This window comes from Cotesia glomerata, linkage group LG5, assembly GCF_020080835.1.
Source record: "Cotesia glomerata isolate CgM1 linkage group LG5, MPM_Cglom_v2.3, whole genome shotgun sequence".
Classification (NCBI taxonomy): Eukaryota; Metazoa; Arthropoda; class Insecta; order Hymenoptera; family Braconidae; genus Cotesia; species Cotesia glomerata.
The window spans coordinates 3,140,955-3,167,986 of record NC_058162.1 but is presented as its reverse complement, the minus strand read 5'-3'; the positions used below and the strand labels follow the sequence as shown (position 1 = coordinate 3,167,986).

At 30.0% G+C, this 27,032-nt stretch overlaps 3 protein-coding genes across 5 annotated transcripts in view; 1 reads left to right on the top strand and 2 right to left on the bottom strand.

Moving 5' to 3' along the window:
* Positions 1-27,032, top strand: part of LOC123265956 (A disintegrin and metalloproteinase with thrombospondin motifs 9) — a 158,203-nt gene that overhangs the window by 89,732 nt on the left and 41,439 nt on the right. The window lies entirely within an intron of this gene.
* On the bottom strand, positions 302-6,303 carry LOC123265958. 2 transcript variants are annotated; one of them, XM_044729956.1, is made up of 6 exons: positions 5,594-6,303; positions 2,214-2,358; positions 1,732-1,872; positions 1,235-1,658; positions 748-1,164; positions 302-640 (listed from the first exon to the last, which is right to left on the bottom strand). In XM_044729956.1, exons 1-6 carry the CDS (start codon positions 6,152-6,154, stop codon positions 367-369), a joined length of 1,962 nt encoding a protein of 653 aa, XP_044585891.1. In that variant the 5' UTR covers positions 6,155-6,303; the 3' UTR covers positions 302-366. The 2 variants fall into 2 exon arrangements, with proteins under 2 accessions (XP_044585891.1, XP_044585890.1); XM_044729955.1 differs by lacking the exon at positions 5,594-6,303 and adding an exon at positions 2,436-2,780.
* On the bottom strand, positions 11,703-17,204 carry LOC123265957. Its single transcript, XM_044729954.1, has 7 exons — positions 16,562-17,204; positions 15,796-15,940; positions 14,187-14,324; positions 13,938-14,128; positions 13,247-13,488; positions 12,068-12,490; positions 11,703-11,997 (listed from the first exon to the last, which is right to left on the bottom strand). Exons 1-7 carry the CDS (start codon positions 17,123-17,125, stop codon positions 11,712-11,714), a joined length of 1,989 nt encoding a protein of 662 aa, XP_044585889.1. The 5' UTR covers positions 17,126-17,204; the 3' UTR covers positions 11,703-11,711.

Below are 27,032 nucleotides of genomic sequence, written 5' to 3'. Positions count from 1 at the left end.
ACTACGGAGTATAAATGTTCCACTAAATTAAAATTTTTTAATTTCTTTAAAACAATTTTATTACTTGTTTCGAGGTTACAGTAATTGTTTGATGTTCTTAATGTCTTCATAGTCTTTAATGATGGAGATAACAACCTTATAATTGTAATTAGTTAATATCATTTATCGATTTTTATGACGTCAATTAACTTTATCAACTACAAAAAATATTTAATGTATAGTACATCTTAATAGAAAATTTATTTAACTCATTAAACTTATTTAACTTTAATGACATTGAGAAATAGTTTTAAAACATTCATTCTGATAAGAATTTTAATTTATTTTCTACAACTGAACAAAAATAGTAAATAATATGAATGATTTTCAATGGAAGTATTTCGAAAGATTAAGATCGTAAATTTTGAATGCCAAAAATCCTCCATAACCTTCGCGACCACGATGAACAAGCCCGACTCCTCCTAAAGGAAACTCAGGTTTGCCCTCAACATCTTGAGCATCAAAAAACGGCACCGTAGATTGCCCGGCGTCTTTCAACAAATCTGAAGCTTGAAGTCTAACAAATTTGATCGGAGTTGAGTCTACATAATTTACAGTTGATTTTGTTGGATTATCAGGATTTATCAGAATGAATTCCTGCCTGTAAACAAAAACGGTTATTAACCACTTGAATAAATCAGAATTTCATGCATAATCTTTGCAATTGATCGTTTTCAAAACTTTCAAGAAATCACCAAATAAGCATACCTCCAGATAGATTGATCTGGAATAACCCAATGAGTTAAGTCTTCATAGACTACTCCTTTGACGTAATCATAAGGTGAGACACGAATTTCCAATTGAATCGTATCTACCATGTCTCGCGCTTTATTGAACCGATTCCGTGAAACTCCAAACCTGACACCCGTAACAACAAATCCTTCGGGTGCAATCATGTCGTCAAAGCTTACAAACTTGGCTTCTCCGTAATCTACTCCTTTAGTCATCTGGCGCATGACTGAATTGCTGTTCATAACAGAGAATCTTCTGCATTTTCCATATCGTATGAATGTTTCCAGGGGTTTCCAAGAAGTTTTACGAATTCCATAAGGTTTTAATTGGCCTTCTTTGATCTGAACATGGATCAAGCTGCCCTTCTTAACGAATCTCACACCCACAACAACTCTGTAATGTCAAAAAATGATCAACCGAAAATCAGGAGATTGATTATCACAAATATCAGAAATTAATTTACTCATTGGCATGAATATCAGTAATCTGTTCCCTGAAACTGATCGCTGCAACTGCAGAATCGTCGTCTGATTCTTTGACACATGAGCAAACGCAATAATCGCAACTACCACGCCTCAACAAATTGAAGTAGCTGGACACTCTTTTTAGGCTGCCATTGCATTGAAGATGATCATCACCATAAGTGACATCCCCACTTTTGAACCAGTTAAACCGCGGATAAGCTGTTCCTTTATTGGGTTCACAGTAATCGATTGTGCTACCAATATAATGACAATCACGAAATTCATGACAATCTCGATGATTTATTGTTGTTTTTATATTATTCAAATCGCAATTGTGTGAACAATATCCGTCAGTAGACATATCTTTTTCCTCTATTATAATTGATTGAATCATATTTAATTCGAGATACGAATCTTGGTTATCTAAAAAAATCAAGGTTGATCAGTTATCGGGTTATAGGTTGCTAGAATAATAATGATAATTTTGATTAATTACAACTGATTTTATGGTGATCTGCATCACATCTATGCATGTAGTGGTTGGTTCTATTAAGCAGGACTTTTGTCAGTTTGATACTATCTGTTAACTCGCTGAGAGATTCGTTATGACGTATCATTAACAATGGACCAGATTTCACTGTTGATAAATAAGTTTTTCGAATTAATCAACACGGATGTGACAATTGGACCCTGATAGCCAGAGTTTCAGACCAACAAAGTTGATGACAGATAGTTGCCACCAACTTAGCGATAACTTGCGGTCAACTTCCAAATTTGTAACTGTTGGCATCAAGTTGGCTACAAGTTTCTGAGAAAAAGAAAACCAATCTACTGCCAAATTTCTTGAGAAACTTGTCGTCAACTTGATGTGAAAAAGTTTCAGAAGCAGTTTTTGCGGACAACTTGGTGACAAGTTGAGGCAGTAAATCGCAGAAAGTTTGCAACCAATTTGGCTATCAGGGAGATTTTTATACTTACAATTGAAGCACCGTGCATCGATAATATCAGTGTAGTAGAGCATTACATACTCTTTGAGATACGTGGCAACAACTTGATGATAGTAATTGAAAACTGCTTGGTTCAATGATGGTGTTTGTCCACAAACATTGAACCGCTTATCATCCTAGAATTAATCCTGATAATGATAATTTATCATAATTTGAAATTTTCTTAAACTTTTTTTGGTTTACAGAAACTTACGTTGATCTCTGTTGTCAGATACTTAACGAATTCCGTGTATTCCTTGAGAATGATCTGCTTCTCATATTCGAATTGAACATCATGCCCAGTATTTGCATCAGTTGGACAAAATTGAAGCACATTTTGATCATCAGAAATATTATCCACCCCCAATTTTAGCAGTGTCTCGACGTATGAATTTATTGCTTCACTTATATTGGATATATTTTTCAATTTATTAGACAGTTTGGGATTCAGAGAAGAACCTTTTTGGCGATGAAGTCTTTCCAAAATGGAAATAAAAGCAACTAAATCGCCTGATGATAATACTTTCCGTGAATCAACAGACATATTGTTTAACTCCGTCAATATTTTTGTAAAATCATAGAATATCACTTTCAAAATGTCTTCCTTCTCATCTCTACTAATTATCGCATTTTCCACTTGATAATATGACCACGCTCTTTCACGAATATTATTAATGAATATTTCTATGTTACTTGCATTATGCAAATTCATCCCATCGACCACCGTCGCAGGATTTTGCAGAAAAAAATATAAGATTAACACAAAATAGCTTTTAAAAATCATAGTTAGTTTTTTACAGTTAAAAAATTTATAGTCTTTTGACAATGATTCACTTAACAACGTCAACAGACTTTTAAAGTGATATCAATATCCTACTTTAATATCCATTAAGTATCTTATCTATTACTAAGATTAAAGTATCATCAGTTCTAGCTTCAACTTTAATTACCACTTCCATATTTTAATTCTTATGTTCTTTGGCGTAGTGTCTTTATTCGATACTCTTGGACTCAAACAAAACTTTGCTACTTCATTATCATCGTCATTTACGATTCAGAAAAAAATTCACTAGTTATAAATTGTTCATATTTAACATAAATGAAAAACGTCGTCAAAAACGGAATATTATTAATTTATTGTCATTATTTCTATTCTTAATAATTGCCCTGGGGGAAAGTTGTTTAAAACATTTAAATTCCCTTTACAAATTGAATTTATTCAATTAAAAAATAAACTAATTATTTTCGTCATTGTAGGCTCTATGAGAGTTTCTTTAATTTCAACATTTAAAAAACCTACACAGCTAAAAAATCATTTTTTTTAATGTTATATATCAATCATTATTATTGAAATTTTTCATTATACATTAATAACCATTGTATATTTTGATTTATTTATTCTGACTTGTCCTTGAAAAGCTCAGATAGATTTACATCGAAAATTCTGAAGGCCAAAAATCCCCCATAATTTTTCCAGCCACGATGTACAAGCCCAACTCCTCCTAACGGAAATTCCGGCTTACCTTCAACATCTTGAGCATCAAAAAATGGTACCGTTGATTGCCCCGCATCTTCTATCAAGTCTGAAGGCCGGAATCTTACATATTGATCCGGCGCTGAGTCGACAACATTTTCAGGTGATTCGGTTGGTAACATCGCATTCCCAAGGGTTTTTGGGAACCTGAAAATGATAGCATTGAATCTGTAACAAATGATTGAATCATATATCGCAAAAAAATATATACCTGTTTGGGACTTCTTTCGGAGCCATCCAACGCGTTTTTTCGATGTTGACAAGCCCTATGGCGTAATTGTAAGGAGTCACACGAATTTGCAACTGGATATTTCTAGTTTTGGATTTTGGATCTTTAGCGAATCTAAACCTAACTCCGGTGACGACGTGATCTGCAGGAGCAATTACATCATCGAAATTGATAGATTCTGGGTGACCATAATCAATTCCTTCATTGAGCGTATAATTCCCGGTATCATCCTTGCGTATGTAAGCCTTTAGGTGTTTATAATAATCGAAGTTTTCTAACTTTTTCCAATCGGCGCTATCTGAAATGTTTGCGAAAAACTGACGTTCCTTTACCTGCACGTGAATCATGTAGTCTTTCTTTATAAACCTCACACCGACAACAACCCTGAAAAAGATTTGAATTATCATAAGAGGAGATTATCGTAGAAAAAACTTTTACGCGATAATTAAAGAATATATTACATATTTTTATGAATATCCGTAACTTGTTCTCTAAAACTTATGGCGGCGACAACATTTTGTTTGGGTTGTGGCTTGCCGACACAAGTACAGAGACAGTAATCACAATAATTGGTAGATGAAACTCTGAAATAACTCTCCACGTATACTTCACTTTGATTACACGAACCTCGATAGTCACCGTAGATATAACCTCTATAACTTTTGAACCATTTGTAACGCTTTGAGCTCGATTCATTATCCTAAAAATTAATTTAGCATCATTTGAAGTTAAATTGAAGAAAAACATAAAAAATGAGAAATAAGAAGTTGATATACCGCGAAACACATTTGGTAGTCACTGTGGATGTACTGGCAATCGAGAAATTGCTTACATTCGGGATGATTAGCGTAGGAGTACATAGTGTTCAAATTACAATTATGCTTACACGAATTTTCATTGTTCAGTTCGTTTTCTGCGACAATCATAATTTGTAAAAGACGTTCTAATTCGTAATAATATTTACCATTTGCTGTAAAAAGTGTAAAAGATATTAGTTATCAATTGTTAAATATGGATTGTAACTGATCATATTGATGTTATTGGTTTAATTACTCTTATTACGATTATCAGCGTCACAAGCGTGGATAGAATAATTGGTTGTTGCTAAAAATTTCTTTGTTAATTTTATGTTTTCTGACAATTCATTCAGAGAATCGTTTTGACGAGTAATTAGCAGTGGCATCACATTCCCTGGTGACATACCAATTCAAAATTCTATTGTTCAGTACATTCTTTGAAATTATCGACTGATTAACTATCTTTGTACTTACAGTCAAGACATCTGGCATCAATAATGTCGATGAAGTAGAGCATCACATATTCCTTTAAATATGTGACAATAATGTGATGAAAGTAATCGAAAACGGCTTGGTTCAATGAAGTTGTTAGTCCACAAGTATTGAATCTATTTTTATACTGCAATAAATAGATTTTTTTAGTTGAAAAGTTTTTTTGGCTTGAGTAAAAGTCGAAAAATTCGCTATCATGATGCTTCTGACAGTAGAAATCCATTTAATGATTAAATGATTTTATTTTCGACCATCACTGCAGGACTTTTTCTATTTTTGCTCGTCTTCATTTCATTCGATGCTTCTTTATTGATACTTACCTTGATCTCTGTCGTCAGTTTCTCAACAAATTCTCTGTATTCCTTGAGAATGATCTGCTTTTCATATTTGAATTGATCGTTTTGTCCAGCGTTTGCATCAGTTGGACAGAATTTAAGCACATCTTCAATATCAGAAATATTATTGGTCCCCAATTGTAACAGTGGCTCGACGTATGAATTTATTGTTTCACTTATATTGAATATCTTCGTCAATTTATCAGACAGCTTAGAGCTCAAAAAAGAACCATTCTTACGGTCAAATTTCTCCAAAGTAGAAATAAAAGAAACTAAACCGCCCGATGATAATACATTTCGCGAATCAGCAGACATATTGTTAAACTCTGTCAATATTTTTCTCAAATCATAGAATATCACTTTCAAAATATCCTCCTTCTCATCGCCCTTGATTATCGCATTTTCCACTTGATAATATGACCACGCTCTTTCACGAACATTACTAATGAATATTTCTATGCTACTTAAATCATGCAAATTCATCCCAGTCGCGAGATTTTGCAGAACAAAATATGATATTAACAACAAATAACTTTTAAAAATCATTCTCAGTTACTAATCTCTGTCAATGTAGTATAAACTCTAGCAGTCTTCAACTAAATAGTTAGTTATTATTCCAGTCGTTTATATTAGCCTACTGTTGAAAATACTTAATCTTCCTTTAATAATGAAACAATTATTATCAGTTACAGCGACATCTAATTTTCATTTTTAATAATACCGACGTTTTATACAATTTTTGTGATTTTACTTCAATTTTTATCAGAATTTTTTACTTCTTTTATGCATACTTAAAAATCGTTTATAGTTTTTTTTTTTTTTTTTTTTTAAATCAAGCAAATCATTGCAAAATTAAATTTACGTTTTTTTGTTTTTTACCAATAGAAGCCTATTGTCAAATCTGAATTTTGCCTCGAGCGATCGTAACTATTACTATAACAAGAAGCTCTTAATAGCTTTGTTATTCTCAGAAATTAAAAAGCCATTAGTTTTATCTCTAATGACGTCAATGAATATAATTAAATTATTGTTTTTTTTTTTTTCCACTTAGATTTACGTTTTAGAAATTATTACCAAAGTTTAATTACCCCAAAATGAATAATAATAAAGTTAGCCGATATTTTTTATTTTTATATTTTGCTTAATTTATTAAATTATAACTAAAAAATATTTTTAAAAAATTGCACTTACAGTTTTTGAAGTTTTTAATAAATGAAATAAATTTTTTTTAAACAATTTTTTAATATACAAAATCATAAAATTTTTTAGATGTCGGCTAACTTTATTTTCATCCGAAATCATTATTATTTCCCAACTCCCTTAAAATTTGCTTTAATATGGCTCTTTACCGTAAGATGGACGGTGGCGTTGTTTGCTCGGTGGGTCTTATATACGTGACTGAATAAAGTAGTCAGTACTTGTCTCGGATAGCTTAACTGGTAGAGCCCTTGGCGCGTAACCGAGAGATCTGGGTTCGATTCCCAGTCTGGGCTGTCTGATTATTTTTTCAATTACGGAAAAATTCCCACTGAGTAGGTCCCCCCCTTTCCCCTATCCGTTCTTTCCCAACTCCCTTAAAATTTGCTTTAATATGGCTTTAATATTGGTACCTTCTACCAATCAAGAATTCAAGAAAATTAAAATTATATTTACCGAAATTTGGCAGATGAAATTTAATTCGGAAACAAGCAAAATACATGAAAAATTATTTACAGTACAGTATTGGACTTATCATTAAAGTACATTGAAAGATTGAGATCATAAATTTTTAGCGCCAAAAATCCTCCATAACCTTTATGGCCCCGATGCACAAGCCCAACTCCTCCCAATGGAAATTCAGGATCACCTTCAACATGTTGAGCATCAAAAAACGGTACCGTAGATAACCCGGCATCTTTCTCTAAATCCGAGCTTCTGAAGCTAACATACTGGTCTGGTTTTGAATCGATCTTATTCCCAGGTGATTTTGTCGGTTTATCTCGATTATCGAGCGGTAACAAATGTCTGAAAAAAAAGCAATAAATTCAGAACACTTTACATTTTTAAACATCAGAAAGTCAGTAAATAACGTACTTGTGGAAATAGTCTGATTTTTTGATCCAATGCGTCTTATTTTTGTTGACAAGCACACCCTCTGTGTAGTCAAAAGGTGTGACGCGTATTTGGAGCTGTATGCTTCCAGTTGTCATGATAGAAGCGTTTTCAAAGAACATTTCAGCTGGTTTCAAGCGTACTCCTGTAACAACGTACCCTTTGGGTGCTATCAAATCATCAAGATTCATATTATCTGCCCAGCCGTAGTCAACCTCTTTCTGGGTAGAAAAACTCAAATCCGGATTTTTGATGTGATATCCTTTTGAAGGTGAATTGTGATGAATATCTTCTAATTTTTTCCAAGAAGCTTTGTCTTCGGAGCTTCTGACCCTCAGTTTTCGTTCTTTGGCTTGTATCTGAATCAATTCGTTCTTTTCGACGAATCTGAGGCCAACGATGATCCTGCAAAAGCGAGTGTTTGAACCTTGTTTGAAAATATTGATTGAAAAGAATTTAAAATGATAAAAAATTCGAATTCTTTTCAATAATTTCAATTCTTTTGTTTGTATACATACAATAGAGTGAGCCAAAATATAACTTCCGTAGAGAACAGCAGCTGTGTTTAGGCATTTCCTGAGATATTTCGGGATGAGAGGATTTATTTGATGTTCATAGAATTTTTAACAGGAGATTTAATTGGGTACTTCTGGCCAAATTTTGAATTTTCAGCGGAAATGCCCAAACTAAGCTCTTGTTAAAAAATTCTATGAAAATCAAATATATCATCTCACCTCAGAATATCTCAGAAAATGCCGGAACACACCCCCTGTTAAAAGCGGAACTCAAAATTTTAATTTTAAAAGGTTCTCTACGAAAGTTATATTATGGCACACCTTATTATACATATACAGTTGACATGAAGTGATCGCTTCTCAATTCTTTTCAATCAGTACTCTTAAACAGAGAAGCTTACAAATCGTGGCAATTAACAAAAAAAGCATTTGAATACTTACATGTTGTTGTCAATGTCGGTAACGTGTTCCCTGAAACTTATTGCGGGAGTAGTGTTAATCGCAGATTTAGGTTTTTTTTTACAAGTACAAACACAGAAATCGCAATTACTGAAGGGTGGCCACCATGAATAAGAACTTGATATTGTTCCTATCGTTTTATTACAATGTGGATAACCGGAACCGTAAATAGTATCATCGCCTTTGATCCATTGGTATCGGTTCAAGCTCCATTTATCGGGCTTAAATAGAAATTTTCGTTAACAAATAACGTTACTATTATTAAAAAATTAGCAACTGGTGAATGGAGAAGTGCTCATTACCACTCTGCAGAAATCAATCTTATCACCAATATATTTGCAGCTACCATATTCCTGACACTGGTCATATTTTAAATAGTATCGTATTTTTGTTAAATCACAATTATGATAGCAATCGTTGTTGATTGTCATATCCTCTTCTGCAATAATCATCGTTTCTATCATGCCTTTCAATTCGTAGTACGGCTCACCAATCGCTTAAAAAAAATGAAAATTCAATAGAGATGATTTAAATTTGTCTAATCAGTTGTTATACAAATGAATAAATATTTTTTGTTAATTACTATTTTTATAATCTGCGTCACAATTGTGGATGTTGTAATTAGACGTAGCAAGAAATTTTTTGGTTAATTTGATGCTTTTATTTAATTCAATGAGCGTTTCGTTTCGGCGAAAAGTTAATATTGGAGCTGCTTTCGCTGTTGAGATATTAGTTATTGAAATTATTATTAAATAATATTATATTTTTTTGGGGCAATTAATAATCTTTGTACTTACAATCAAGACATCTTGTATCAATAATGTCAATGAAGTAAAGTAATACATACTCTTTTAAATACGTGGCAATAACGTTATGAAAATAAACGAAAATTGCTTCGTTCAATGAAGTTGTTAGTCCACAGGTATTACTTTTATTTTTATACTGAAATCAATAAAACTTTTTCTATTTTTGCTCGTCTTCATTTCATGAAGATACTTCTTTATTGATACTTACCTTGATCTCTGTCGTCAGTTTCTCAACAAATTCTCTGTATTCCTTGAGAATGATCTGCTTTTCATATTTGAATTGATCGTTTTGTCCAGCGTTTGCATCAGTTGGACAGAATTTAAGCACATCTTCAATATCAGAAATATTATTGGTCCCCAATTGTAACAGCGGCTCGATGTATAAATTTATTGTTTCACTTATATTGAATATCTTCGTCAATTTATCAGAAAGATTGAGATTAAAAAAATAACCATTCTTACGGTCAAATTTTTCCAAAGTAGAAATTAAAGAAACTAAACCGCCCGATGATAATACATTTCGCGAATCAGCAGACATATTGTTTAACTCTGTCAATATTTTTGTAAAATCGTAGAATATCACTTTCAAAATATCCTCCTTCTCATCGCCGTTGATTATTGCATTTTCCACTTGATAATATGACCATGCTCTTTTGTGAACATTGTTAATAAATATTTCTATGCTACTTAAATCATGCAAATTCATTCCAGTCGCGAGATTTTGGACAAAAAAGCATACGAATAACACTAAATAACTTTTATAAATCATGGCTGATTTATTTATGTTGTTTTAAAATTTTTAATCTTGAATTCAATTCTTCCAATACTTATCGATACTCACTACTTTACTTATAGAGTGCTTCAGTAATATATACTTCCTATCTAAAACACACAAACAAACAACTTCTCATGCAGCGCCACCTTTAAATTATAATAGCTTCTGTTAATAATAATAAATAAATCTACTTGTGGTTTCTTTGAAAAAATACTTCTACTATAATAATTAGGTAAAGTTCTAATAATGTTAGTAGTAAGTGTTAATAATGTTGGTAGTAAGTGGTAATAATGTTATAATTGAAAAACATCATCCGATCTGACGTTTTAGTTGTCTTATCAATCATATTTTATAGATTTTTAATTAACTGCTTTTGCGTTTTTAATTAATTGATGTTACTTTATGAGTTCTAAATGTCTTTTTCAAAGACTATAACGATGTTATAATGGCGTTACACTAATTAAATGTGTCTATCATGATTTCATTACGTGTCATAATTAAAATCATCAATTATTAGTTAAAAAAAAAAATTATTAAACTTTGTAGATCAATTAACAAAATTTTAATCGTGACTTAAATTATTTAATCATCATTAAGGAGATCCAAGTACCCTGATAGTGTAAAGAATGTCTATAAAAAAATAATACGTAGAAATACTTTTGTTATGCATCTTAAAATTAATTTTTAAATTAATTAATAACATTTTTGAGGAAATTTCCGAAAAATTTACTCATTAAATAATTATTAACATTTAAATGACTAATAAAAAATGTAGCACTCTGAATTACCGGTATACACTTGACAACACCGCAAAAGTTCCCTAACCTTAAAATTTATTTATGTTTACTGTCTAACTAAAATGACTAAGATTTTCTAGCATTTAAAAAACCGCGGTTACTTATGCGCCGAGTGACTGCGCAAGCGGTGTTGCCAAGTCAAATATAAGACTTAAAAGAACGGAAGTTCCTTGTGATTTTTCATAAAAAATATAAAATATCTCCGTAATACGTTCAGAAAGCTACTTTTTTATTGTTTTAATCTTTAGCTTATTATTTTTTCAATCAAATTCAATGAAAATAAAATTTTTTTTAAATCGTTAATTGCATTAAATTCTTAACCAAATACACAGCTGAGGGAATTTCCATTTACCTACATGTAAAAATTACAATTTTCAAACCTAATTATTTGATTAAATCTCCCAGGAACCTACTGCTTTTTAATTGTTTTATTAATTATTAGGCTACATAGATTGAACTGACCAATTTTCAGGAAGTTTTAAAAATTTGACTACTTCGCGTGGATCTCCTTAAATAACATTTATTATAATCTGATACTGTAAAAATAAGTTATTTTTTTTAAATTATGATTTATAATAAAGTTTTTCTACATATAAACTCTAAATAATAAATTTTATCAATAATATTCTTCAAGAATATCTAATAAAACAATGCAAGTCTTCAATCATAAGTCCCAATGAAATTATTCGTGAGATCTAAATCGAAAACTCTAAATGCCAAGAATCCTCCAAAACCTTCTTGGCCACGATGAATAAGTCCAACTCCTCCCAAAGGAGCCTCATGTTCTTCTTCAGCTTCTTGAGCATCAAAAAACGGTACTGTTGATTGCCCGACGTCTTTCTTCAAATCCGAAGCCTTGAACTTGACGAACTGGTCTGTTTTAGAGTTCAATTTATTCACGGAGGACTTTGTCGGTAAATCTGGTTCCGTCAGCGCCAATTCTTTCCTAAAAAATGCAACATAAAAAGGTAAAATAAAAAAATTGCAAATGAATTCAATTTCAAGATTTTAATTACCTCGTTGCTTTAAATTCCGGAACGATCCACTTGGTCTCAGTAAGGTCCTTCAATTTTCCCGTGAAGTAATCGAAAGGTGTCACTCTGATCTGCAGCTGAATAGGCCCGTTGATTTTCTTGGGAAAACCTAGCGAGTCACCAGCGAATCTAAATCTGACTCCCGTGACAACGCATCCTTCGGGAGCCACCAAATCGTCGAAGTGGATTTCTTCGGGAAGAGCGTAATCAATTCCCAATTGAAGTAGACTTTGAGTCCCGTCATCATTTATAACAAAGAGAGTTTTTTTCCAGTAATCATAGAAGAATTTTTCAGTTTCTTTCCATACGCCGTGATCTATAAATCTTCTGGGCCTGATCTTTCCTTCTTTTATCTGGACCTGGATCATGTGATCCTTCTTTATAAACCTTACGCCTACAACCACTCTGAAAAACGAAAGAATTTTTAATGAAAATATCACAAAAATCATTTGCTACACGGAAAAAAGTAAACTGTAAAATTCACTCGGATTCCGGTTAATTTTTATTGTTTCAAACAGTACAGTGGACATCGAGTTGGTTCAAATGTAAATATTACAAAACTTAATTTAGAAAGTGTAAAAACCACAATTTATAATTTAATATCGAAAATGTGATTAGTAGCTGTCACTATAGTAAATAACAACTCTCTCATCTTAAAAAATTACAGTTTCAAACAGTAAAAATTGCCGTTTCAATATATAGTCTATATTATGAGGAAAAGGAGAAGGTCTCACACTCGGAGAATTTAACATTTGAAACAGTAAAAATTCTACTCTTAAAATATATATTTTACCAGTCCAAGCAAATCAATAATTATAGTTTGATTTTTAGCGTTGCGTTTAAAATTTACCATTTTACTTTGTAAATATTGACGTTGCTTGTATAGAAATTAAGTAACTGTAGTTTATATTTTTTACATATCATGCGATCATTTTTTAGGTACCAAATGATAAATATCAAAGTTAAAATTCTTAATTATTATACTTTAACATGTAAATAATAAATCGTCGCATTTAGATGATAAATATTATAAAGTGATTGTTAAAATCACGATTTTACTTTTTGAAATGATAATTTTTTCCAGATGATCATTACTTATTATAAATCTACTATTATTTATCACAGTTTACTTTTTTCCGTGTATCAATCAAAAGTACTTACAAGTTTTTACGCATATCACTGACTTGGTCCCGCAAACTAATCGCAGCAATGATATCCCGGTTTTTAGACGGCTTTTTGACACAAGTACAAACACAGTAATCGCACCAACGGAATTTGGTGAATGACAACTTACTGTATCTCTCAACAATATTATTCAAGCAAAGATCTGTCGAATTGTCTCCGTAGAAAACACCTTTTTCATCCACAACCCATTGGTAGAGTCTTGAACTTCTTGGATTAGCCTGACAGAGTTTAATTATGATATTCAATTACTTGTGTCACTCATAAAAGTAGTAATAAAAATAAATTATATATTTTTAGTTTATTGGCTGTCTAGTCTAATACAACAATTTTTTTCTCTAATTGTGGACAGTGTCTCGGATAGCTTAACAGGTAGAGCCTTTGGCGCGTAACCAAAAGATTCAGATTCGAGTCCTGGTCTGGGCCGTCCAAATTATTTTTTCCGTCAAATTTATCTTTAATGACAAATTTAGATATGAATTGTAGATAAATTGTTTATGCCTGGAGGGAAATACAGACTAACAATATTGCGAAAAAATTAGAGAAAAAAAATTGTTGTATTAGACTGGACAGCCAATAAACTAAAAATATATAAAAACCAGTCTTTAGAAAAAATAAAGATTAAAAAATAAAAATAAAATAAATAATTGATGACTTAAAAGCTACTTACTTCACAAATTTCGTAACCACCCTCAATATACTGACAATCCCGATAATCCGCGCATTCGGTGAGATTGATCTTCGGTTTTATGAACTCTAAATCGCAATTGTGGCTGCAGGATCTGTCGGTAGTTAAGTCTTCTTCTTTGATAATCACCGTTTGCATCATTCTTTCCAGCTCGTAATGAGTTTTCTGTCGGTCTAAGAAATTCAAATACCATCAGGAATGATGCAAGATCTAAAGTGTATGAGTAATTACCTGTGGTGTTGAACTGGGGGTCGCATCTGAACATTGAGTGCTTGATATTTTTGAGGACGCACATGGTTTGGATGATGCTCACTCTGAAGGTGTTTTTTATTTCTTTTACGTATTTTGACATCCAGGATTTTTGGTTGTCTTTATGATAAAAAAAATTAATATAACAAATTAGGATTTCTAAAATATTGCACTAAAAAAAAAGGTATTTGATTTAAGAAAAATATTTTTAATCTTATAATAAAATCATTTTTAGAATATATCATTGAAAAAATATTATTCTCTAACGTTAACAATCATTTCGTTTTCCTTCAACAATTTTATACTTTTGGTTAAACAAGTTTTTTCATTCTGAATACCAAAAAAAAATTTATGGGTGTATTAAGCCATTTAATATGGACACACTTGACGAAGTGGGTCTTGATATGACTTGATATATCCATACTAGGTCTGATATGGTCGTATATAACTAGATCAGGCCCAATATGTTCACATAAGGACATTTTTTCACGAGTTTTATTTTCTGAATATTTAAAAACAAGAATGATAATGTTTTTCTTGAACCATGTAGTACCCGAGTAAAAACAGAATTCCGCCGCACCACCGCCGCAACACCGCTGCACGGATTTTTAAGCGCCGCACCACCGCTGCACTACAGCCGTGACAATTTTGATTATTTTACAAGTGCCGCATCAACGCCGCACCACCGCCGTGACAAGTAAATAATTTATCTATTCGCCGCACTACCGCCGCATCAGCGCCGTGACAAGTAAATAAATTTCTATTCGCCGCACCACCGCTGCACCACCACCGCACCACAGCTGTGACGCGCCCGGGTAAAAATAAAATTATTATTTTTTACGAAAAAATAATAAATTTCGTTCGACCGCCGCACCACCGCTGCACCACCGCGACATCACCGCTGCACCACCGCCGCACCATACCGCTGTTTGATGGTATATACATTGAAATAAATATATTTGTTGATGATCAACCAAATAGCTTAACTAAATTTTTTTAGTTAACTATGGTTTGCAGCGCAGTTGGCAATGTTCGAGATTTCCATGCAGACAATCCAGGTTCGAATCCCATCACAGTTCAATTTTTAAAATTCTTTCAGAGTATTTCGATAGGCGTGCCGCTTATGTGCAACCCGAGGACGAAATTAAAAATCTACATCAACAATACGACTAAAAAATCAATAATTTCGCGGTGCTTTGGCCTGATTTAAAAAAATTTTTTTTTTTTAATATTAGGCATTTGATTAAAAGGAGGTTGATCAATAGGTCTTAGATTAAGATTTCTAATCGCATTATTTATTAATTAATTATTGCGTGATAAATTAATTATGATACCATTTTTTGTGAAATTGTAGGTATGATTTAGCATTGGTGCGGCGATGCTAGGGGGAGTAAATTTTTAGCATGCGGCGTAATAGTCCGCCAAACGGCGGTCGTGCAGCAGTGGTGCGGCGGTGGTGCAGCGGTGGTGCGGCGGTCGAACGAAATTTATTATTTTTCCGTAAAAAATAATGATATCATTTTTACTCGGGTAACTTTTGTTTTTTATACAATTAAAAAATGAACTAGGTTGATTTTTTTTTAGTCATTACCGTTTGTACATCTAGCATGAATGATATTGAGATAATAGATCATAACTGATTTTTTCAAGTACGCTGTCATAACCTGCCGGAAATAATCTAGCATTCCTTGGTGAAGTGAAGTTGATTTGTGACAAAACCTGTGTTGGATTCCGCCCTGCAATAATTAATTTTTCATATTATTGCTCTAATAAGGTCTAAATTCTTCTAGACTGAGAAAAAAAAAATTTGTGTCCAGAAAATAATTTCTTGGCTCAAGAATCTTTTAAAATAAATTTAGTTTTTTTGCAAAAGAATATAAATATCTATCATAATAATAAAATATTGGCATTAATTTTGATAAATTAACAAACGAATGGGTTCACTTGAATTAAACAAAAAATAATTCGATTAATTTTTGAGACAAGAAAATATATTCTTGATAATTATCAAGAATATATATTCTTGTGACAAGAAAATTTTCTCAAGAGTAGTAATTTTTTTTTCTAAATGTATAATTAATTTAAATCAGAGTGTTGTAGACCAAATTGATATATTTTTTATTTCATTTATTTTAACATGCCCGAGTTGAAAACATAAACTTAGATGAATTTAATTGCTATAAAAACAATTGATTCAAGCTCATCTAAGTTCATTTTTTTGACTCGGGTGCATGTTAAAATAAATGAAATAAAAAACATAACATCAATTTGGTCTACAACATCCTGATTTAAATTAATTATAATTAATTTTTATCAATTAATATTATTCTCAAAAATTTCTATGTATTTTTACTTACTGTCATCTGCGCTGCTATATTATCAAGCAATTTCAAGTACTCTTCATCAATCCCTTCATGCGGAAACCGTTCATCAGTGTTAATAAATATCAAAAGTTTTGGTACAAATATACAAAGATCATGTTTGTTATCAAAAAAATTTTTTTTTATGTCAAAAATCGAGCCTACGTGAACATCGATCGTTCTAAATCTTTCACTAATTATTCCCGTGAAAGAGCTCAAGAAGCTTGGTGGGAAGTAATTGTGCTTCATTTTTTCTCTATCGAACACCTTTAGAAATTCCGGTAAATCCAAGGGCCAGAAATTACGCTTAGAATCGGTTGTGACAGCATTCAACTCTTCTAGAACTGTAACCATATAGTTAAAAACTTCTTTCAGAACTCGATATTTTTCTTCGTCAGTTACATTTTTTGGAACTTCTACCGCTAAAGCCTGTTCGTGGATTGCGTCTACATATTTGCTCACTGTATTTATATTATAAATATCTTTAACGGTGATCGATGTGGTTTGCGAGATATATACTGCAAGAAATGCAAAAAAACACGTGAAGCTTTTTAAAATCATTTTTTTTTAATGTATACCATACTCATGAAAAAATAAAATTTAATTTAATTGAATATAAGAGACTTAGTCACCGACTTATCGAACACTAATGGTTCCTGCCGTCAGTATTTTTATAACTATAAGTCATTAATTGTACTTATAACTTACTACAAAAAAACTATAATTAGAGCATAAAATAATATCATATGATATGCGTTCATTGTAATTATGATTAGAAAATGACGACGTTTGATTTTTTGGGTAATTAGATGTGTGATTGGGATTGACTTGTTTATTTTATTTTTTTAATTCATTATCAAGTAAAAATTAAAGTAAGTTGTGAAATGTTTTATCTAATCGGGTATTCATGGTAAACATATTACGGTCTCAAAGATAAAAAAAGTGTTTTTAGTTTAATAACACACGGAAAAAAATGTATTATAATTAAGAAAATTTACTGGGAAAATAAGATGAATAAATAAAAACTTTTTCTTATGATGCATCCATTAAGAATAATAGATGAATCAGAAGTAAGCTTTAAGAATAAAAGTATTGACTTAAAATTTTTTAACTTTATATAATTTTTAACCTAGGAAATATTGCAACGAAGAGAAAAAAAATTATTAACATAAAAAAATTCAATTTTTGACTATTTGAATAATTTTTAAGAATTTTAAGTAACTCCTGAAATTTTTTCAACCGAAAAATATAAAAAAGTTAATTTTTTCCGCAACTCTAATGTTTAATTATATTTTTGTTCGATATCGCGACATTTCAGCCTCCGACTAAATATACAAAGGACAAAAGATCCCCCAATATAATATCCTCTGACAAAATATTCCTCAGTGTAAGACAGAATCCAAAAGAGATTAATTGAGAAGCTTATAATCACAGTTTTGAATAGATTATATTAATTATAAAAATTTATATGTTATTATTTTTAATTTGAATTTACCACACGGAGAGAATTTAATGGTAAATACAACTATCCGAGTATTGTAAAAACAGGCTTCTTAGTATGAATGATTATAAAAACTATCCAAATTGTTAACTGAACCATCCAGATAGTTACATTTACCATCTGGATAGTAATTATTACCATCTGGCTGGTAAACTTAATTATAATATATGTTAACCGCTAAAATCATGTTGATTGTAAATTCTACAATCATGATGGTAATTATTACCATCGCAGCTAGTAATATGATTAGTCACTATGTTACTACCGTGACTTGTGAATTATAAATAAACAAAAATTTCGCTTTATTAAATAATGAATTTTGTTAAATTGCACTGTACCTTCTTAAATATTGACGTTTTTGAAAATATAAGCATATACGTTTTTGAAGATATAAGCATATATTTTATATATTTATATATAATATACATAAATATATAAAATATATGAAATAATTGATGTGGGTACTCAAATGAAAGGTCTCGATGAGTGTAATGTCTGGGTGAATTTATATCTTTGAAAATGTCAATAGTTTACAAGATAGCAATGTCAGTTCTTAATTATTGACATTTTTTAATATATAAGCTCATCCTGATGTCTCACACTCACCAAGAGCTTTCATTTGAGTACCCACATGCATTTTTGATATATTTTTCATATATACATGTATATAATATATATAAATATATGAAATATATGAATAATTGATGTGGGTACTCAAATGAAAGGTCTCGATGAGTGTAATGTCAGGATGAGCTTATATCTTTAAAAATGTCAATAGTTGACAAGATAGCAATGCCAGTTCTTAATTATTGACATTTTTTAATATATAAGCTCATCCTGATGTCACACTCACCAAGAGCTTTCATTTGAGTACCCACATGCATTTTTGATATATACATATATATAATATATATAAATATATGAAAAATTGATGTGGGTACTCAAATGAAAGGTCTCGATGAGTGTAATGTCGGGATTAGCTTATATCTTTAAAAATGTCAATAGTTAACAAGATAAAAGGTCATTTCTTAATTATTTGTCTAGAAGTGGAGCATTTTCGAATGCAGCCTAAATACTTATCATGATAAATTGACTATCAATGAGAATGATATGAAACCTTGAAAAGGTGGAAATTCAAGCCAAGATCTTTGCAATGACACTAAATTTCACTAAAAAAACCGATTTTATCATATAACTGTCCTGGAGACAAAATTTTTGTTATTTTCTTAATAATATAGATATACTTTTTTCAATACTCACTCTTATGTCAAATATTAGAATGTTATTATATTCTCTAAAATCGAAAAAGTTTGATTTTAACTATCTCCGATGATAAAAGTTACCATCTAGATAATAAACCGTATCATCATAATTGTGGGAATTAGTATATACTGATTGTACTAATTACAATCGCCGGATAGTTGCATTTATCATCTTAACTTTGCATAAGTTAATAACCATCCTGGATAGTAGAAGCTACAAAATAGCGATGGTTACCGTTAACATAAAATTCTCTCCGTGCAGGTGTGACAATAGATCCGTGAATTTTTATCCGAGCTTGTGTTGGTCTACTATCGAATAAACACACACAAAATCCATGATAAAAGGGCACAACACGGTCACAAGCTTAAGTGTTAGTCTACTTTCGAATTTCATTCGTATTATTTTCCGAAATTATTTTCCCTTTCCTCTTCCTTGGCTATTTCCCCAAGTAAAAAAAATTACTCATAAGATTCAAGCGGGGAAGGGTTATTTTGTCATGAGATATTTTGACTGAAGAAGATTTTGTCAGGGGCTGAAATGTCGTAAAATCTTTTTGTTCATAGTATAAGTTTGCATTTTATTGCTTATATTTAAAAAAAAAATAAAATGTCCGCAAACAATAATTAATATATTATTTTTTTGAAATTACGTAACATCGAAACAGTTAAAAATTCCCTGCGAAGTAGTAGAAAAAATCTAAAGTCAGGCTTACAAGGCAGTTATATTAAAAACTGATTTTTTTTTTCACTAAGATTAAAAATAAAAATATAATGAATTAATTTAGCTAAAAAAATAATAATATATTGAAAAAACATAAACATATCCGAGCATAAAATATCTGAAATAAATAAAAAAAAAACTTATTAATATTATTTAGAATGTCGCGATTCGATGCAGACCGTTTATGGTTTTATATTTTAGTACTCTCATAGCCACCTGATCACATATTAATCTCCGTATTAATGTAACTACCATATAGCGTATCACATAAAATATATTTGTATGAGTGTATATGATCTCTGGATTCCATAAGTGGGAAGCGGAACGAAGATGAAGAATAGATGTATGACAAAGAAGAGAAGAGAAGGATAACTAAGCAGCGAGATGAGATGAGATGAGAGTAAAAGGAATGCGAAAAAAATAAAAGATTTAAAGAGTATTCAGCGCCTGGGGCAAGTGATTTAAAAGTGAGAGGAAGATAAGCTCGAATAAAGCCCTCGCTGAAGCGAGAAGGAGCCAAAGAGGAAAAGATTAACGAAGGAACGTGTACTCTGTAGACTGCGTGGCGTCTATACTGCCAGTGTAATGCCACAACAGGTGGACCCACCAAATTCACGCTCACTTGTTTACAATTTATGTTGTATTATCAATTTAAGTATATTATATATCATATCGGTCGAGCTGGAGACACTTTTTCGAGCTTGTTCCTTCGAACTTATGCTCATCCCGGGTCACAAGTCGTTTTTACGCGTTATGTCATCCTCTTTCCTCTCTTTAGATTCTAAGTAATCTGATGATACTTCACGGAAATGAATTACTGCTTTTGCGGGTTAATTTATTTTTTATTTATGAGCTGAGTTCACGGGAATTTTTTTGAGTATTCTTTTGGAATAAATCTCTTAAATTTATTAACTTTAAAAAATTAACTGGATATAAACATTCAATTACATTTTTAAAACGATATTTTTTATATTTATTTGGTTTTTAAATCCTTTATGTAACAAAAAAAATTCTTACAATGCTTTTAGCTACACTGGAAAAAAAATTCTTGACTGTAAATTCTTTTGGCTCAAAAAAATATTAAGGAAGATTGAAAATTTCTTGAGCCAAGAAAATATTCTTAAGTCAAGAAAATTTCTTCTTGCTCCAAAATAACTTTTGTCTTCTTTAAAATTTTCTTGGTGCAAAAAATTTATTTTTTCTGTGTAGTAAAATTCACTTAAATAAAAAAAAAAATTACTTGGTTCAAGAAATTTTTTACTTCTCCCATGAAAAAAAATATATTTTAAGATACATAAAAAATATATTGTAAATATATTAAAAATATATAAATTATTTATAGTAAATATATTTTTAATAACTAACTTTTGGCTAATTTTCATATATATTTTAAATATATTTTTTTAATATTTTTAGCTATTTATTTTTTATGTATTTTAAGATATATCTTTAATATATCTAAAATATATTTAAAATATATAAAATATATATGAAAATCGGCCAAAAGTTAGTTATTAAAAATATATTTACTATAAATATTTTTTTTATATTTATAGATTTTTAATATATTTCGACATACATTTTTTTTATATTTTTTTTTTTCATGGGGGCTGATTAAAAATATCAAAATAATTTTTTTAGTTCAAGTATTCTTCTTTAATTAAATTAACTTTTTTTTTTTCAGCGTAGTTATTTGTATAATTAAAAGAATATTATCGGTAAATTTAGATGTTAATCATTATTTAAAGATATTTTATAAAAAATATCAACAAAAAATGGTCATTTCTATTATAAACAAAAACAAGATTAAATATTTTAGATTTAGTACGATAAGTTTTAGTAAAATATAATTAATATATTTGTAGTGTTTAAGATAAAAAATTATGTTAATGATTAATAATTTTATTATCTTTAATACTGAAAAATTTTAAACTATTTAATTACATTAAAATACACCTTATTATCAATTTACAGTAAAAGAAAGATTAATTACAATTTTTTCAATTTTTTCAAAGATTATTATAAAAACTACCATGAAATTTGATATTTTTCATTTTATCACACAAAAAAAAATTAACTTGAATCAAGAGAAAAATTCTTAAACCAAGAAAATAATTCTTCAAAATTATTTACTTGATTCAAGTAAATTATTTTTTTTGTGCATAAATATCCTTCAACTCGGAATAATTACTCGCCAGTACTTAATAATTTTAATCAATTTTAAATCACATAAATCTTCTAAGGCAAAAATGATGACTCACTATAAAAATAAAATTTCTTTGATACTTAAAAAACTAAATAAAAATATTAATTAACACGATAATGTCAATGAAAGCGTAATTGAGTCTTGGATCTTGATAGATCTATTACTTCTCCGCCTATCAAACCTCAACAACATAATAATAAAAGCGCAATGATTTGTCGTGATGTACGCAATACGATGAACTTTCGCCGATCAAAAATTATATACCATAAAATTTATTCGTAACTTTCTATCCATTGAGCATTAAAATTTTATTTATTTTATTTATTTATTATTATTCCCCACAAGTCATTATAATTGCAATTATAATTGTAAAATAAATAAAAATTTATATTATGTAAATATTTGAAAAAAAAGTAAAGGTGAAGGTACAAAACCGGAATAAATTATAAAGCATTTAGGGTCCGCACGAATTCGGTTTTCGGTATTGCAGGGCATTGTCCTCGTGGGCGTGTATTTTAATACCCAGGGTATCAAGTATGAAGTATGGAGTATGTAAAAGTTTAAAGTAATGGTACTTGTACTCATATACTGCATAACAGGAGATCGTACACGATCTGGCAAAGAAGCTAAGAACCGATGCATACATGAGTAGTAGTCTTTTATATCTTTTAAGTCTTGTCTTGTGTCTTATGTGTATCGATATGAGCGTGTGTTATATTATATCAATGGCCGCGAGCTTGAGGCTCGCTAGTGAAGAGACGGGTTCGACACATAACATCATTTTGCATATCCGTATCCATATCCATACACATACACACTATATCGATGTACAGACGCGCGTTCAACCTGTTAAGCACGATGAACCTGATGATCATGAAGAAATTTCTCAGTAATCACAGGGCCATTTTACTTTTCGTCGATCATTCCGTATGCAAAAAATGATAAATGCCGAGATATAAGCCTGGCTTTCGTGATGCATATTCGAGATGCGGAGGCTTCTTCAGGATTCAGGATTTCAGAGCTTGCTTCGCGCCGGAGGTATTAAAGGATAGGAAGAGATAAAAAAAAATTTCTTATGATTATTAATTAAGTTAGCTGTTTAATTAATTAAAATTTTAATTGACTTTTATATTTATGCTCAAGTTAATTGATTATACTAATTTAATTATAAAACTTATTTCCGGGGACGAAATAAAAGTTTTTTTAAAAAATAATTTCTCTTGATTAAATTCTGTTTTTTTTTGGAAAAATAATTAAGTTATCAAAAAAATTACATAATTTTATTTGATATTTTATTACTTAAATTTGAAATAATTATAAAACTTATTTCCGGGGATAAAATAGAAGATTTTTTAAAAATAATTTCTCTTGATTAATTTCAATTTTTTTATTTATTTAAAAATGATTGTTATCAAAAAATTACATAATTTTATTTGATATTTTATGAATTTAATTTGAAATAATTATAAAACTTATTTCAGGGGATAAAATAGAAAATTTTTTAAAGATAATTTCTCTTAATTAAATTCAATTTTTTTTATGAGTGTAAAAATGATTAACTTATCAAAAAATTACATAATTTTATTTGATATTTTATTAATTAAATTTGAAATAATTATAAAACTTATTTCCGGGAATAAAATAGAAGATTTTTTAAAAATAATTTCTCTTAATAAAATTCAATTTTTTTTATGAGTGTAAAAATGATTAATTTATCAAAAAAATTACATAATTTTATTTAATAAAATTTTTATGAATTAAATTTGAAATTGTAAATAAAATTTTATATTAAACGGAGTAATTTTTTCATTACAAAAAAAAATTTTAATAAATAGTTTTTATTGTAAAAAAAATTAAACCGCAATCTAATAGTCTGTATACTTTATTATAATTTAATTCAATCATAAATTTCTCTTGATTTTAAACGGAAAAAATTATAAAACGAGTACAATTTATTTAGAGTTACATGTACAAAGAAACCACAAAACAATATGGTATGATATACAACATATATGTATATATAGAATTTAAATTGAGTTAAATTTTTCTTAAAAAGCTTATTGAGAAGAAATAAGAGTCGGTCTTGAGAGTTCTCCTACCGATTTAATCTTCCTTGTAACCGCGAGTGCCTTGGTGGCTTCTCGGAGGTCGTTCGTTATAAATTATCCAGTCCCGATGTGTGTTGTATAAATGTATATAATGCAATGTAAGGGCAAACCGAGCACGAGTAGAGAGTAAGTGCAAGTGTAAGTTAAAGAGTACGATAGTAAGAGCTAAAAAGTAATGAATCAAGTCGAAGCTCTTAGGATACTGAATACTCCTCTCGGGATTTATCGAGTTCTCATAAAATCATAGGCGAAATAAGTGCTGATTAATTCTCACATGTCTTATTAATGTTTACCACTTACTTACTTCACATCCGTTTGACTCTATTAATTTCTTTTTTTTCGATTTTTTTTTTTTACATTATTTTTGTTTCCTATTTCTGCGATCTGTAATTTTTAGGCTTATCTATATTATTGAGAGAATAAGAAGAATTTTATGGCCAGTGTATTTATATGACAAATTGGGTTTTTATGGTTACATTTGGTATCGTTGGAAAAGTGTTGACCTGGAGTTGTGCTTTTTCATGGTTTCATATCATTCTCACCAAGAGTCAATTTATGATGATAGTATTTAGGCTGCATTCGAAAATGCTCTATTTCTAGATACATAATTAAGAAATGACCTTTTATCTCGTGAACTATTGACATTTTTAAAGAAATAAGCTCATCCCGATGTTATAATCATCGAGACCTTTCATTTGAGTTCCCACATCAATTTTTCATATATTTCATATATTTATATATTTGTATATATGAAAAATATATCAAAATGCATGTGGGTACTCAAATGAAAGCTCTTGATGAGTGTGACATCAGGATGAGCTTATATCTTTAAAAACGTCAATAGTTTTAAAAATACAGTGCAATTTAACAAATATCTTGTGGACCATTGACATTTTTAAGAATATAAGCTCACCCCAACATTACACTCATTGAGACCTTTCATTTGAGTACCCACATCAATTTTTCATATATTTATATATATTACATATATGTATATATGAAAAATATATCAAAATGCATGTGGGTACTCAAATGAAAGCTCTTGATGAGTGTAACATCGGGATGAGCTTATATCTTTAAAAAAGTCAATAGTTAAGAAAGTACAATGCAATTTAACATAATTAAGAAACGACCTTGTATCTCGTGAACTACTGACATTTTTAAAGATATAAGCTCATCTTGATGTTACACTCATCAAGAGCTTTTATTTAAGTACCCACATCAATTTTTCATATATTTAAATATATTATATATATATATATATATATGAAAAATATATCAAAATGCATGTGGGTACTCAAATGAAAGCACTTGATGAGTGTAACATCGGGATGAGCTTGTATCTTTAAATATATATATATATATATATATATATATATATATATATATATATATATATATATATATGTATATATGAAAAATATATCAAAAATGCATGTTGGTACTTGAATGAAAGCTCTTGATAAGTGTAACATCGGGATGAGCTTATATCTTTAAAAACGTTGATAATTAAGAAAGTACAGTGCAATTTAACAAAAGTCACTATTTAATGAAGCAAAATTTTATTTATTTATAATTCATAAGTTTCGGCAGTCACATAGTGACTGCAAAGTTGCTAGTAGTTATCAATTATAATTTTTTAAGTTACAACACTGATAAAAAAATTAACTTGATTCAAAAATAAAATTTTTAAACTAAGATGATTTTTTAGCTTAAAAAAATAATAATAATAATACCAAAAATAAGTCGAATGAAGTGATTTAATAATGAATATTTATTATTGTTGCTGTAACGAATCAATTGATATTTATGAATATATTATTATCGCTAATTATAATTAATCCTTAACAACTTCTTCATGGAAAAAAAAAAAAAAAAAAAGTACTCTACGAAATTAATTCGGCAATTGATCCTAAAGAAACTTAATTGATAACGGTTCGTTGTTATTGGATGCCAATATATGTAGGAATTCATTTAGTTATTTTTTTTTTCTCGGATAGTTACTTGTAATTCTCGGCAAGGCACTCACGTATGCATATAGATGGTCTCTGACTATTCCTATTTATAGAGAGGTTATTTAAATTTTCGATTCGATGAATAATTTAGAGTTTTGTTTGAGTCGGTAAATTAACCGAGTTAGATTAAATAAGTCAGTGATAATGATAAAAAAAAAAAAATTTATTTAATTGAAGAAGAAAGGTTGAAGTTGGAAATGTAGTTGAAGTCAGATCGGAGGATAAAATGAATTTTCCAGGTGTGTGTCAAGCCTCCAATCTATCCGGACATGTAACGTCACGGCGTTATAAAGGTCGAGATCCACCTCGAAACCAGTTTTGCGAGACAACTGACTCGGAGAAGAGTTAAGTCCTAAGTAGAAACCTGTCCGGTCAAGTAGAGTGTGGTGTTATGTGTTCGATTCGGACCCGGACTCGGAGTTTCCCACTGACCACTGAGTTAAGATATTTAATTACGCTTCTATCGATCCTCCATTCCTCGTTCCTCATTCACATTCTTAGTCCCATTCTTAGTGTTATTAATTATTTTATTACCTAATTACTTAAATTAGGTATTTATATTCCGTATATTTATAATAACTAATAGTAATAACTAATAACGATTACCACATTCGATGTCTATTTCTTAGGCAATTTATCGATTTACCGCGAGCGT

Coding starts and splice junctions, on each gene's coding strand:
- LOC123265957 (XM_044729954.1), bottom strand. CDS start 17,125: ATGATTTTAAAAAGCTTCACGTGTTTTTTTGCATTTCTTGCAGTATAT. Junction 14,325..15,795: donor TCATGCTAGATGTACAAACG/GTAATGACTAAA, acceptor TTTATCATAAAG/ACAACCAAAAATCCTGGATG. Junction 12,491..13,246: donor AGTGATATGCGTAAAAACTT/GTAAGTACTTTT, acceptor TTCGTTTTTCAG/AGTGGTTGTAGGCGTAAGGT.
- LOC123265958 (XM_044729956.1), bottom strand. CDS start 6,154: ATGATTTTTAAAAGTTATTTGTTGTTAATATCATATTTTGTTCTGCAA. Junction 1,165..1,234: donor ACTGATATTCATGCCAATGA/GTAAATTAATTT, acceptor TTGACATTACAG/AGTTGTTGTGGGTGTGAGAT. Junction 641..747: donor CCAGATCAATCTATCTGGAG/GTATGCTTATTT, acceptor TTTTGTTTACAG/GCAGGAATTCATTCTGATAA.